The sequence below is a fragment of the Entelurus aequoreus genome, linkage group LG05, assembly GCF_033978785.1.
Source record: "Entelurus aequoreus isolate RoL-2023_Sb linkage group LG05, RoL_Eaeq_v1.1, whole genome shotgun sequence".
NCBI classification, from domain to species: Eukaryota; Metazoa; Chordata; class Actinopteri; order Syngnathiformes; family Syngnathidae; genus Entelurus; species Entelurus aequoreus.
Genome location: NC_084735.1, coordinates 13250227 through 13262400, shown reverse-complemented (window position 1 = coordinate 13262400; position 12174 = coordinate 13250227). Strand labels below are relative to the sequence as shown.

Below are 12174 nucleotides of genomic sequence, written 5' to 3'. Positions count from 1 at the left end.
CTTTTGTGTTTCATTTCATTGACTAAATATCTGCTAGAAATTGACGACTTTCCCCTGATTGATAGTGGTAGCGTCACAGTGGTAGCGTCACAGTGCATTAAAACAGTGTTGAAGCTGGCCAATTATTGACTTCAAAGGCTGGGCATAAACTCGACAGTTATTCCCCGCCGCTTTGTGCGACCACACCGTGAAGTTCCATCGATTGGCTCTCAACAATCCCTCGCCGTCTTCTCTGGACGCCAAGGATATCATCTTAAGCAACTCGCATGGTATGAAGTCGAACCATACATTTTCTAGAACACTTTTCTTTGTTAGGGTTTGCTCTAAGACTGCAAATAAGTGGTGAAATATGGACTTTTGTGTTTACATTTCATTGACTAAATATCTGCTAGAAATTGACGACTTTCCCTTGATTGATAGTGGTAGCGTCACAGTGGTAGCGTCACAGTGGTAGCGTCACAGTGCATTAAAACAGTGTTGAAGCTGGCCAATTATTGACTTCAAAGGTTGAGCATAAACTCGACAGTTATTGGCTCTGTCCCGCCAATCGGATACCGAGCGTCTCTGGAAGTGTTTGGAAAGTGGGCTCGGCCTCAACAGGCTGAAGCACTGAGTTTCCGCATGACGTTTGGAGGATTATCTCTGAGGCCGAATCCCTTTTTGATTGACGGCAAAATGAGCGAATCAGCAATCTTGGAATACAAACCACTACCAGAGCATTTTTCAACCGTTGTCCCGAGTTGATACGGAGAGTTTTAGAATCCTTTCTTTGTAAAAACTAGCATCTTTAAGTCTTTTATCGGTTATTGGCCACTGTACTTGTGTTTTGGGAGTTACTGAAAATGAGCAAAAATTTGGGCTCCAATTGGTGATATGTGGTATGGCAGCCTGTTTAGCAGGACCGCCCCCTTGCAGAAATGTCTTTTAGACCTCCCTGCCAATGCCAAAAATATTTCACACTTTTCGAACTTGAATTTGATTGGATGCATGTTTTGTCCGATGCACAGTAGAAAATAAAAATGCACACCCTAAAAACGGTTGTGTTTGTTTAGGTTCCAGCGCGGTTCCCTATTTGAAGAAGAGAATGACACACCCGCTGGGCTGGATGGCCATGCTGCCTTCAGGGGACACGTACAACTGGTACTTTGACAACGCCGACCACTTGACCAACATCAGCTACGGGGCCAAGTTCTATGGTTTTGAGGTACTGTTCACAGTTTTCCTGCAACTTGGTCAGACCTTCTGCGGTCTCTGACACCTCTCTGTCCCTCAGCCGGATCAGTACGTGATCATCCACCACAACCTCACGCAGAGTCCAGACAAGTTCCGCGTCGTCGACGAGAGGAACGGCTCGTCGTCGCCGCTGAGCTTCAGCGCCAACAGCAATGGCGACTGGTACTTTGACAACAGCACCAACGACCTTTTTTACATGGGTGAGGCCTTTGTCTTCTGTCTCCGTGTAGACGATGGTAGTTTGTAAGTCGCTCGGTATCTCCTGCAGTTTCTGGGACGACCAGCGAGCGTCGGCGTCGCAACAGCGTGGACCCCTCCATGCTGGACGTAGACGTCAACTTCAAGGTCTACCGCTGCTTCTACCCCAACTGCATCCCGCCCACGCCGCCTCCTCCGGCCACGCTAGCCCCGCTGCCCAGCCGCCGGCCCGACGACTTCATGTACGCCGACTCCAAAAAGCCGAACAATTGTTGAGAATATTCTTTAAAAATAACGAAAGGTTCTTTCCAGCTTGTGGTCCAACGCTTCCTTCTGGACCTCTTCTGCTGAAAACAACTTCAGTGCGCCAGCAGATGGCGCTGACGTGGTCATCCCAGCAGGTAATGTCACTTATTCAACCCTTTCAAGTTCAAACATTGGTGTAATTCAGGGTGTTTTCCCACCGAGGGCTGCACACAAAAGAAATCATTTTGATATATTTAATTGTAAATGTATATACTGTATATATACACTACCGTTCAAAAGTTTGGGGTCACCCAAACAATTTTGTGGAATAGCCTTCATTTCTAAGAACAAAAATAGACTGTCGAGTTTCAGATGAAAGTTCTCTTTTTTCTGGCCATTTTGAGCGTTTAATTGACCCCACAAATGTGATGCTCCAGAAACTCAATCTGCTCAAAGGAAGGTCAGTTTTGTAGCTTCTGTAACGAGCTAAAGTGTTTTCAGATGTGTGAACATGATTGCACAAGGGTTTTCTAATCATCAATTAGCCTTCTGAGCCAATGAGCAAACACATTGTACCATTAGAACACTGGAGTGATAGTTGCTGGAAATGGGCCTCTATACACCTATGTAGATATTGCACCAAAAAGCAGACATTTGCAGCTAGAATAGTCATTTACCACATTAGCAATGTATAGAGTGTATTTCTTTCAAGTTAAGACTAGTTTAAAGTTATCTTCATTGAAAAGTACAGTGCTTTTCCTTCAAAAATAAGGACATTTCAATGTGACCCCAAACTTTTGAACGGTAGTGTATATATATATATATATATATATATATATGTATAATCTTAAGTAAGTTATAAACTTCAGGCATGTGATTTTTCCGTCTAAAGTCGGAATTCCGTCTTTTTTAATCTCGGGGGAAAAAAAATAATATCTCCCGTTTTTCCGTTTTTTTTTCCGACCCTAAATCAAGATTGGAGACGTAGTTTATATTACGCCGTAGTTGATTGGTCGATATGTTCCTTGTGACCAATCAGGACACCTGTTTTCCATATGTAAACGATGTCGGTTCTCGAGAGAAAGGACGCTTTACGAGTAATATAAATTGATAAACATGTCAAAAATAAGTTTGGATGGGACTGGATGGAAAGGGAAATCACTGATACTGTTGGGAAGAAGAAAGTTACGACTTTGTTCGGTGATTTTATTCGGAAAATCGATGGTCCCGGAAAGGTTTTGTGCACGTGGTGTCATGATAATATTGACTATGGATCACGAGGTTTCAAGGCTTTGGAAGTACATGCGAAACGCCAAAAACATATGAAACAACTTGAAGGAAGGAAAACTAACTTTTCACTAGCTGGTACTTTTGGATGTCAACCGAAAGTGAGCAAACCTTACGGACTTCATCCTTTGTTTACATGGAGAGGAAAGATCCACCCACTTCAGTTGCAGACAGGGTTGTTAATAATGAGGTAAGCTAAAAAATATTTGCTTGCGAAATACGCATGTTTGTTTTAAATATTAACCAATTATTGCTTTGCGAAATATAAATGGGTTTTTCTAAAAATAAAAAGCCACGTGAAAATATATTATGAAATTACAGAAATTGAAAGAGTCGCATTATTGATTCCAGTTAACAATTTATTTGAAATAAATTTGCATATAATACTATTTTGTAATATTAAGTTCTTATGTAGTCTCTTGAAACTATTGTCAGTGGTGTAACAATCTTGAAGGTAAATATTTTCACACTTGTTTCATGCAATATGTCAGTGTCCTCACATTATTATTATTTCCTATTTTCAAATATGAGTAACCAATACTAAATAGTAGGGATGTCCGATAATATCGGCAGGCCGATATTATCGGCCGATAAATGCGTTAAAATGTAATATCGGAAATTATCGGTATCGTTTTTTTTATTATCTGTATCGGGTATTTTTTTTTTTTTTTTTTAAATTAAATCAACATAAAAAACACAAGATACACTTACAATTAGTGCACCAACCCAAAAAACCTCCCTCCCCCCATTTCTTTCTGTTATCAATATTCTGGTTCCTACATTATATATCAATATATATCAATACAGTCTGCAAGGGATACAGTCCGTAAGCACACATGATTGTGCGTGCTGCTTATCCACTAATAGTACTAACCTTTAACAGTTAATTTTACTCATTTTCATTAATTACTAGTTTCTATGTAACTGTTTTTATATTGTTTTACTTTCTTTTTTATTCAAGAAAATGTTTTTAATTTAGTTATCTTAGTTTTATTTTATTTTTTTAAAAGTACCTTATCTTCACCATACATGGTTGTCCAAATTAGGCATAATAATGTTTTAATTCCACGACTGCATATATCGGTTGATATCGGTACCGGTTGATATCGGTATCGGTAATTAAAGAGTTGGACAATATCGGAATATCGGATATCGGCAAAAAGCCATTATCGGACATCCCTACTAAACATGTTTAATTATTTCCATAAATTTATATCCTATTTTGGCGAAAAGAATGAAATGTTTTGGTATTTTGTTATATTTATCCAAAAATCCAAAAAAGAAGCTACAAAAGCAGAGACCAAAAGGAAAATGCAGGCTTCTCAGAAATTTGCAAGGAAAGCTCATGTTAGGGCTGGGCTCTCCGAGAAAGCTAATGTGTGAAGTGAACTGAAGTCATGTGGTAATACTGTAAATAAACTGTAGATAATAACACTGATCAATGTGACACCTGTGGATGTGAAATGAACACAAGATGTAAATATTAGTGACTAAATACGGTTGGGACTGAACCATATACAGCAGGGGTCACCAACCTTTTTGAAACCAAGAGCTACTTCTTGGGTACTGATTAATGCGAAGGGCTACCAGTTTGATACACACTTAAATAAATTGCCAGAAATAGCCAATTTGCTCAATTTACCTTTAACTCTATGTTATTATAAATAATTAATGATATTTACACTTAATTGAATGGTAAAAAAGAGGAGAAAACACACAAAAAAATGACAATTACATTTTGAAACATAGTCTATCTTCAATTTCGACTCTTTAAAATTCAAAATTCAACCGAAAAAAAAGAAGAGAAAAACTAGCTAATTCGAATCTTTTTGAAAAAATGTAAGAAAAATAATTTATGGAACATCATTAGTAATTTTTCCTGATTAAGATTAATTTTACATGTTTTAAATAGGTTAAAATCCAATCTGCACTTTGTTAGAATATATAACAAATTGGACCAAGCTATATTTCTAACAAAGACAAATCATTATTTCTTCTAGATTTTCCAGAACAAAAATTTTTCAAAGAAATTCAAAAGACTTTGAAATAAGATTTAAATTTGATTCTACAGATTTTCTAGATTTGCCAGAATAATTTTTTTGAATTTTAATCATAATAAGTTTAAAGAAATATTTCACAAATATTCTTCGTCGAAAAAACAGAAGCTAAAATGAAGAATTGAATTAAAATGTATTTATTATTCTTTACAATAAAAAATAAATTTACTTGAACATTGATTTAAATTGTCAGGAAAGAAGAGGAAGGAATTTAAAAGGTAAAAAGGTATATGTGTTTAAAAATCCTAAAATCATTTTTAAGGTTGTATTTTTTCTCTAAAATTGTCTTTCTGAAAGTTATAAGAAGCAAAGTAAAAAAATAATGAATTTATTTAAACAAGTGAAGACCAAGTCTTTAAAATATTTTCTTGGATTTTCAAATTCTATTTGAGTTTTGTCTCTCTTAGAATTAAAAATGTCGAGCAAAGCGAGACCAGCTTGCTAGTAAATAAATAAAATTTAAAAAATAGAGGCAGCTCACTGGTAAGTGCTGCTATTTGAGCTATTTTTAGAACAGGCCAGCGGGCTACTCATCTGGTCCTTACGGGCTACCTGGTGCCCGCGGGCACCGCGTTGGTGACCCCTGATATACAGTGATTCATTAGGATAATTGGGTTTTATGTATGTTCTATTAATGATGTTTTCATGTCTTTAAACATTAAAATATTTTCTTCAAATGGTGCTGTCTTTGTTAATTTTAGCATGTTAAATTGGTGAAAAACCAGGAGCTCCCCCCTGGCTTCGTCCCCCAGACCCCCGGAAATGTTTTCAGTCTTTTTCATTGTGGTCAAATCACATGCCTGAAACTTTGAAATGAGAACCTGTTTTCTTTATGCTGAGCTAGCAAGTCGAGACCAAGCGTTAGCAGGGCTAGACTAGAAAACCCTTTTGTTCAGACCATTTTTATGTCTGCCTCCTCAGGAAAGTGGGTGGTCTTGGACAGTGACACCCCTGCCCTCAATAAGCTGACAGTCAATGGCGTTCTGGAGATCCCGGAACCCTCAAACAGCTCGTCCAGCCGACCGGCTCGGGCAGCACCTCAGAACCACACCGTGGTCATAGACGCGGTCTACATCTCCATCCAGGTCTGAGCTCGTTTTTCTTTTGCCTTTACTTTGTGGCGAGGGGTATTCTACTTAATGGCCAGCAGAGGGCGCTACCGTACTCAAGTCTTGGTGTTCTGTTTTCAGGGCGGCAGGCTGACGGTCGGGTGGGAGGACGAGCCCTTCACTGGGGAGCTTCACATCAGACTTAGGGGGAACCACCGCACCCCCGACTGGCTTCTGCCCAACGGACCCAACCAGGGGTCCAAAGTCCTGGGTGAGATTTTAAAGTGGTCTCTAAGTGGATCGTAGTGAATGATGCTGAGGGTGTGGCATGATTGCTGGTCAGGTGTGTTTGGCACCCTGGAGCTCTACGGACAGCCGCACGACGTGTACCACACCAAACTGGCCGCAACAGCCGAGGCGGGGACCAGCATGTTGACCCTGGCGGAGGCCGTCGACTGGAAGGTAAATGTGGTTCCTTTTCATGTAGACCAGGGGGGCCGCATCGGGCCACATTCCTTCTTAAACGCATGACAAAGTGAACACCACACTATGTCACTCATGATGTTTGCCAGGTGGGAGACGAGGTGGTCATCTCCACCACCGGCTACAGCGCCTGGGAGACGGAGAAGAGGGAGGTCGCCGAGGTGTCGGTCGACGGACGCGTGCTGACCCTGAGCCAACCCCTGACCCACACCCACGTCGGTCAGTTGGGCAGTGCGGTGGAGGGACTTGTGACATGTTGGTGACCCTGCACCGTGTCCCCCACCAGGTGAGACTCACTCCGTCCCGGGAACGTCGCTCTCCTACACGCTGGCGGCGGACGTGGGCCTCCTGAGCAGGAACATCAAGATCCTGGGTCAGGACTACGCTGACATGATGGAGGAGTCATTTGGTGCCAGACTCCTGGTTGGAACCTTCTCCGCCGATGGGATACACTATAAAGGTATGCTGTGTCTCACTCTTTCATGTGTCCATGTAGTCATTCATCCATACATCATACAGTCATTCATTCATGAAATCATACATTTATTTCATCATTCATGCATGGATTCATTCATACATTAATTTCTTTGTCCATTCATTCATTCATGTATTCAATCAAAAATTAACTTGCTTGTCAATTCATTCATACATTTGTGTTTACATTCATTCATACGTCATATTTTTATTCATTATACATTCATTCATGAATTTATTCATTTATTGTTTCATACATTTGTTTATTCAATCATACATTCATTTGTTTGTTCATTCATTTATACATTTGTTTCATACATTTATTTATTCAATCATACATTCATTTGTCTGTTCATTCTTCATACATTTATTTATCCATTCATTCATAAAAGCATTCATTGATATTTAGTCATTCATTCATACATTTATATATTTAAACATACATTCATTTGTTTGTTCATTCAGTCATACATTTTTTTATCCACTCGTACATTTTGTTCATTCATTTATTCATACGTGTATTTATTCATTCATACATTTATTCGCTTGTTTATTCATTCACACATTTATACATCCATTCATTCATATATTTAGTCATTCATTCATACATTTATATATTTAATCATATATTCATTGGTTTACTTCATTCTTACATTTATTTATTTATTCAATCATACATTTGTTTATTTATGCAGTCATTCATTCATAAATTCATTCATCCATACATTCACACATTTATATATTCAATCATACATTCATTTGTTTGTTCATTCATACATTTATTTACTCATTCATACATTTATTTATGCAGTCATTCATTCATAAATTCATTCATCCATACATTCACACATTTATATATTCAATCATACATTCATTTGTTTGTTCATTCATACATTTATTTACTCATTCATACATTTATTTACTCAATTATAAATAATATATATAATAATAATAATAATAATATATAATATATAATGTGGCGAGCCACTTTAAATGACGTGCAGGGCCACTTCAAAAATAAGGTGATTGACCACGGTAAATAATGTGGCGAGCCACGTTAAATGATGTGTAGGGCCACGTTAAAAATTAAGCCACATTCACTCATTCATTCATCCATACATCCTATATTTATTCATTCATGAAATCCTACATTTATTTAATCATTCATGCATGGATTCATTCATACATTCAATCATATATTCATTTGTTCGTTCATTCATTCATACATTTATTTATTTATTGAATCATACATTATTTTGCTCGTTAATTCATTCATACATTTATACATTCATTCATAAATCCATTCATTCATACATTTATATATTCAATTATACATGTGTTTGTTCATTCATTCATACATGTATTTATATATTCAAACATACATGTGTTTGTTCATTTATTCATACATTTATTTATTCAATCATACATTAATTTGCTTGTTAAGTCATTCATACATTCACGTATACATTCATAAATGTATTAAGTCATACATTAATTCATGAATGTTTGTATTTATTCATTCATACATTCATTGTTTCATACATTTATTTATTCAATCATACATTCATTCGCTGGTCAGTTCATTCATACATGTATTTACTCAATCATACTGTACATTAATTCACTCGTTCATTCATTCATTCATAAATTTAGTCATTCAATTATTCATCCATTCATTTATACATTAATTAATTCATTTATTAATGGATGCAGGCATCCATACAGTCATTCATATAGTTTTTATCATACATACTTTTATTTAGTTATACATACATATATTTATCCATTCATCCATCCATTTTCTACCACTTGTCCCTAATTAATTAATTCATACGTGCAGTCATTCATACATTCATTCCTTTTTTTTTCATTATACATACTTTTATTTAGTTATACGTGCATTTAGTTATACAGTCATTCATTTTTACATTTATTTACACCTGCATTCATTCATTCATGTATTTTCTCAATAATGTGTACATTCATCCAATCATGCATCATTTATACATTGACACATCATTTATTCATACACTCTTTAATTCAGACATGTATTAATCAATTCATTCATACATACAGCCAGTCATATATTCATGCGTTTATCATAGAGTACATAGAGTTGGTTCTACCTTAACACCTTGCTCATTAACACATTATGATGGGACTTTCTGCGACTGTAGCTCGTGGTACGGTTGTAACTCTGCTTCCGAACCCAGCTCATACTCTCCTGGTCCGCCAGAGAATAAGAATACATCTGTTTTTTTCTCTCAAAGGGAAGGCGCAACTCAGGAATGTGGAGTTCTACAGGTCGGGTCAGGAAGGGTGGAGCGATGACTTTGACCCGCGATACTCGGTGGCCTTCCTCAACCTGGGCCAGGTGGGGGAAAATGGCGCCTCGGAGAAGTTTGGACGGGCGTTGAAAGGGAACGTTGTGTTTTCAGGGCAACGAGTCGTACCTTCAAGGCTGCGCCTTCCACTGCGGCTTTTCTCCGGCCATCGGCGTGTTCGGGACAGAGGGCGTGGCCATCGACGACAACGTCATCCACCACACGGTGGGCGAGGGTAAATGTGCACCTTGGTTCTTTTCCCCGCCCGGTCCTGGCCGCGACAAGCGCGCTAACACGATTGCGGTGCAGGCATCAGGGTCGGGGGGAGGGCGAACATCTTGAGGAGGAACCTGGTCACCATGACCTTGTGGCCGGGGTCCTACCAGGACCGAGAGGAGCCCTTCAACTACGACTGGACGGCGGCCATCGAGGTAGGTCCTCGCACTTTTCAGGAACACGCTCGGAGTGCGGACCACCCGTCTGTTTCTGGCAGGTGAGCGAGGGAGAAGACGTGGTCTTGCAGCACAACATCGTGGCAGGTTACGAGCGCGTGGCCTACCGCATTGACGGCGAGCCGTGTCCAGGTGAGGCCCCTTTGGGTGCTTTTTTACATAACTGAGGCGTCAGGGCACACCCCTTTCAGTCCTCGGCTTTTTGGCAGTTTTTTTCCTAATGTGATTTTTTATTGAGGGCCACTTTTAACGGTGAATATTTATATAGCCTTGTAGCTGTTTTTGTTGTTTATTTTTGATGACCCCCCAAAATGTTTGGACCATTAGATGATGATAACAAGATTTGGAAAGCCACATTAAAAAGTTTTGGCGGGCCACATAAGATGATTTGGCGGGCCAAACACGTTAAAAATAAGGTGATGGAGCAGGTTAAATAATGTGGCGAGCCACTTTAAATGACGTGCAGGGCCAATTTAAAAATAAGGTGATTGACAACGTTAAATAATGTGGTGAGCCACATTAAATTATGTGTAGGGCCACATTAAAAATTAAGCATTGAACCACATTAAATGACGTGTAGGGCCACATTAAAAATAAGGTGATTGACCACGTTAAATAATGAGGCGAGCCATTTTAAATGACGTGTAGGGCCACTTTAAAAATAAGGTGATTGACAACGTTAAATAATGTGGCGAGCCACATTAAATGATGTGTAGTGCCACATTAAAAATAAAGCATTGAACCACGTTAAATGACGTGTAGGGCCACTTTAAAAATAAGGTGATTGACCACGTTAAATAATGTGGCGAGCCACATTAAATGATGTGTAGGGCCACATTAAAAATAAAACATTGAACCACGTTAAATGACGTGTAGGGCCACTTTAAAAATAAGGTGATTGACCACGTTAAATGACGTGTAGGGCCACATTAAAAATAAGGTGATTGACCACGTTAAATAATGAGGCGAGGCATTTTAAATGACGTGTAGGGCCACTTTAAAAATAAGGTGATTGACAACGTTAAATAATGTGGCGAGCCACGTTAAATGATGTGTTGTGCCTCTTTAAAAATTAAGCATTGAACCACATTAAATGACGTGTAGGGCCACTTTAAAAATAAGGTGATTGACCACGTTAAATAATGTGGTGAGCCACATTAAATGATGTGTAGGGCCACATTAAAAATTAAGCATTGAACCACGTTAAATGACGTGTAGGGCGACTTTAAAAATAAGGTGATTGACAACGTTAAATAATGTGGCGAGCCACTTTAAATGATGTGTAGGGCCACGTTAAATATTAAGCATTGAACCACTTTAAATGACGTGTAGGGTCTCTTTAAATATAAGGTGATTGACCACGTTAAATAATGTGGCGAGCCACATTAAATGATGTGTAGTGCCACATTAAAAATTAAGCATTGAACCACGTTAAATGACGTGTAGGGCCTCTTTAAAAATAACGTGATTGACCACGTTAAATAATGTGGCGAGCCACATTAAATGATGTGTAGGGTCACTTTAAAAATAAGGTGATTGACCACGTTAAATAATGTGGCGAGCCACTTTAAATGACGTGTTGGGCCAATTTAAAAATAAGGTGATTGACCACGTTAAATAATGTGGCGAACCACATTAAATGATGTGTAGGGCCACGTTAAAAATTAAGCATTGAACCACATTAAATGACGTGTAGGGCCTCTTTAAAAATAAGGTCATTGACCACGTTAAATAATGTGGCGAGCCACTTTAAATGACGTTTAGGGCCAATTTAAAAATAAGGTGATTGACCACGTTAAATAATGTGGCGAGCCACATTAAATGATGTGTAGTGCCACATTAAAAATTAAGCATTGAACCACTTTAAATGACGTGTAGGGCCTCTTTAAAAATAAGGTGATTGACCACGTTAAATAATGTGGCGAACGACGTTAAATGATGTGTAGTGCCACATTAAAAATTAAGCATTGAACCACTTTAAATGACGTGTAGGGCCTCTTTAAAAATAAGGTGATTGACCATGTTAAATAATGTGGCGAGCGACGTTAAATGATGTGTAGGGTCACTTTAAAAATAAGGTGATTGACCACGTTAAATAATGTGGCGAGCCATTTTAAATGACGTGTAGGGCCACTTTGAAAATAAGGTGATTGACCACATTAAATAATGTGGCGAGCCACGTTAAATGATGTTTAGGGCCACATTAAAAATTAAGCATTGAACCACATTAAATGACGTGGAGGGCGTCTTTAAAAATAAGGTGATTGACCACGTTAAATAATGTGGCGAGCCACTTTAAATGACGTGCAGGGCCACTTTAAAAATAAGATGATTGACCACGTTAAATAATGTGGCGAGCCACTTTAAATGA

At 38.4% G+C, this 12174-nt stretch overlaps 1 protein-coding gene across 1 annotated transcript in view; it reads left to right on the top strand.

The window, feature by feature from the left end:
- pkhd1l1.1 (PKHD1 like 1, tandem duplicate 1) overlaps window positions 1-12174 on the top strand; it is a 90246-nt gene that overhangs the window by 59569 nt on the left and 18503 nt on the right. Inside the window, exons 49-61 of the mRNA XM_062047134.1 lie at window positions 1053-1204; window positions 1274-1433; window positions 1502-1673; window positions 1744-1832; window positions 5943-6106; window positions 6212-6341; window positions 6414-6532; window positions 6643-6772; window positions 6840-7013; window positions 9298-9401; window positions 9466-9586; window positions 9661-9782; window positions 9845-9935. Coding sequence (XP_061903118.1) covers window positions 1053-1204; window positions 1274-1433; window positions 1502-1673; window positions 1744-1832; window positions 5943-6106; window positions 6212-6341; window positions 6414-6532; window positions 6643-6772; window positions 6840-7013; window positions 9298-9401; window positions 9466-9586; window positions 9661-9782; window positions 9845-9935 — 1728 coding nt within the window. The remainder of the gene's footprint in view (window positions 1-1052; window positions 1205-1273; window positions 1434-1501; window positions 1674-1743; window positions 1833-5942; window positions 6107-6211; window positions 6342-6413; window positions 6533-6642; window positions 6773-6839; window positions 7014-9297; window positions 9402-9465; window positions 9587-9660; window positions 9783-9844; window positions 9936-12174) is intronic.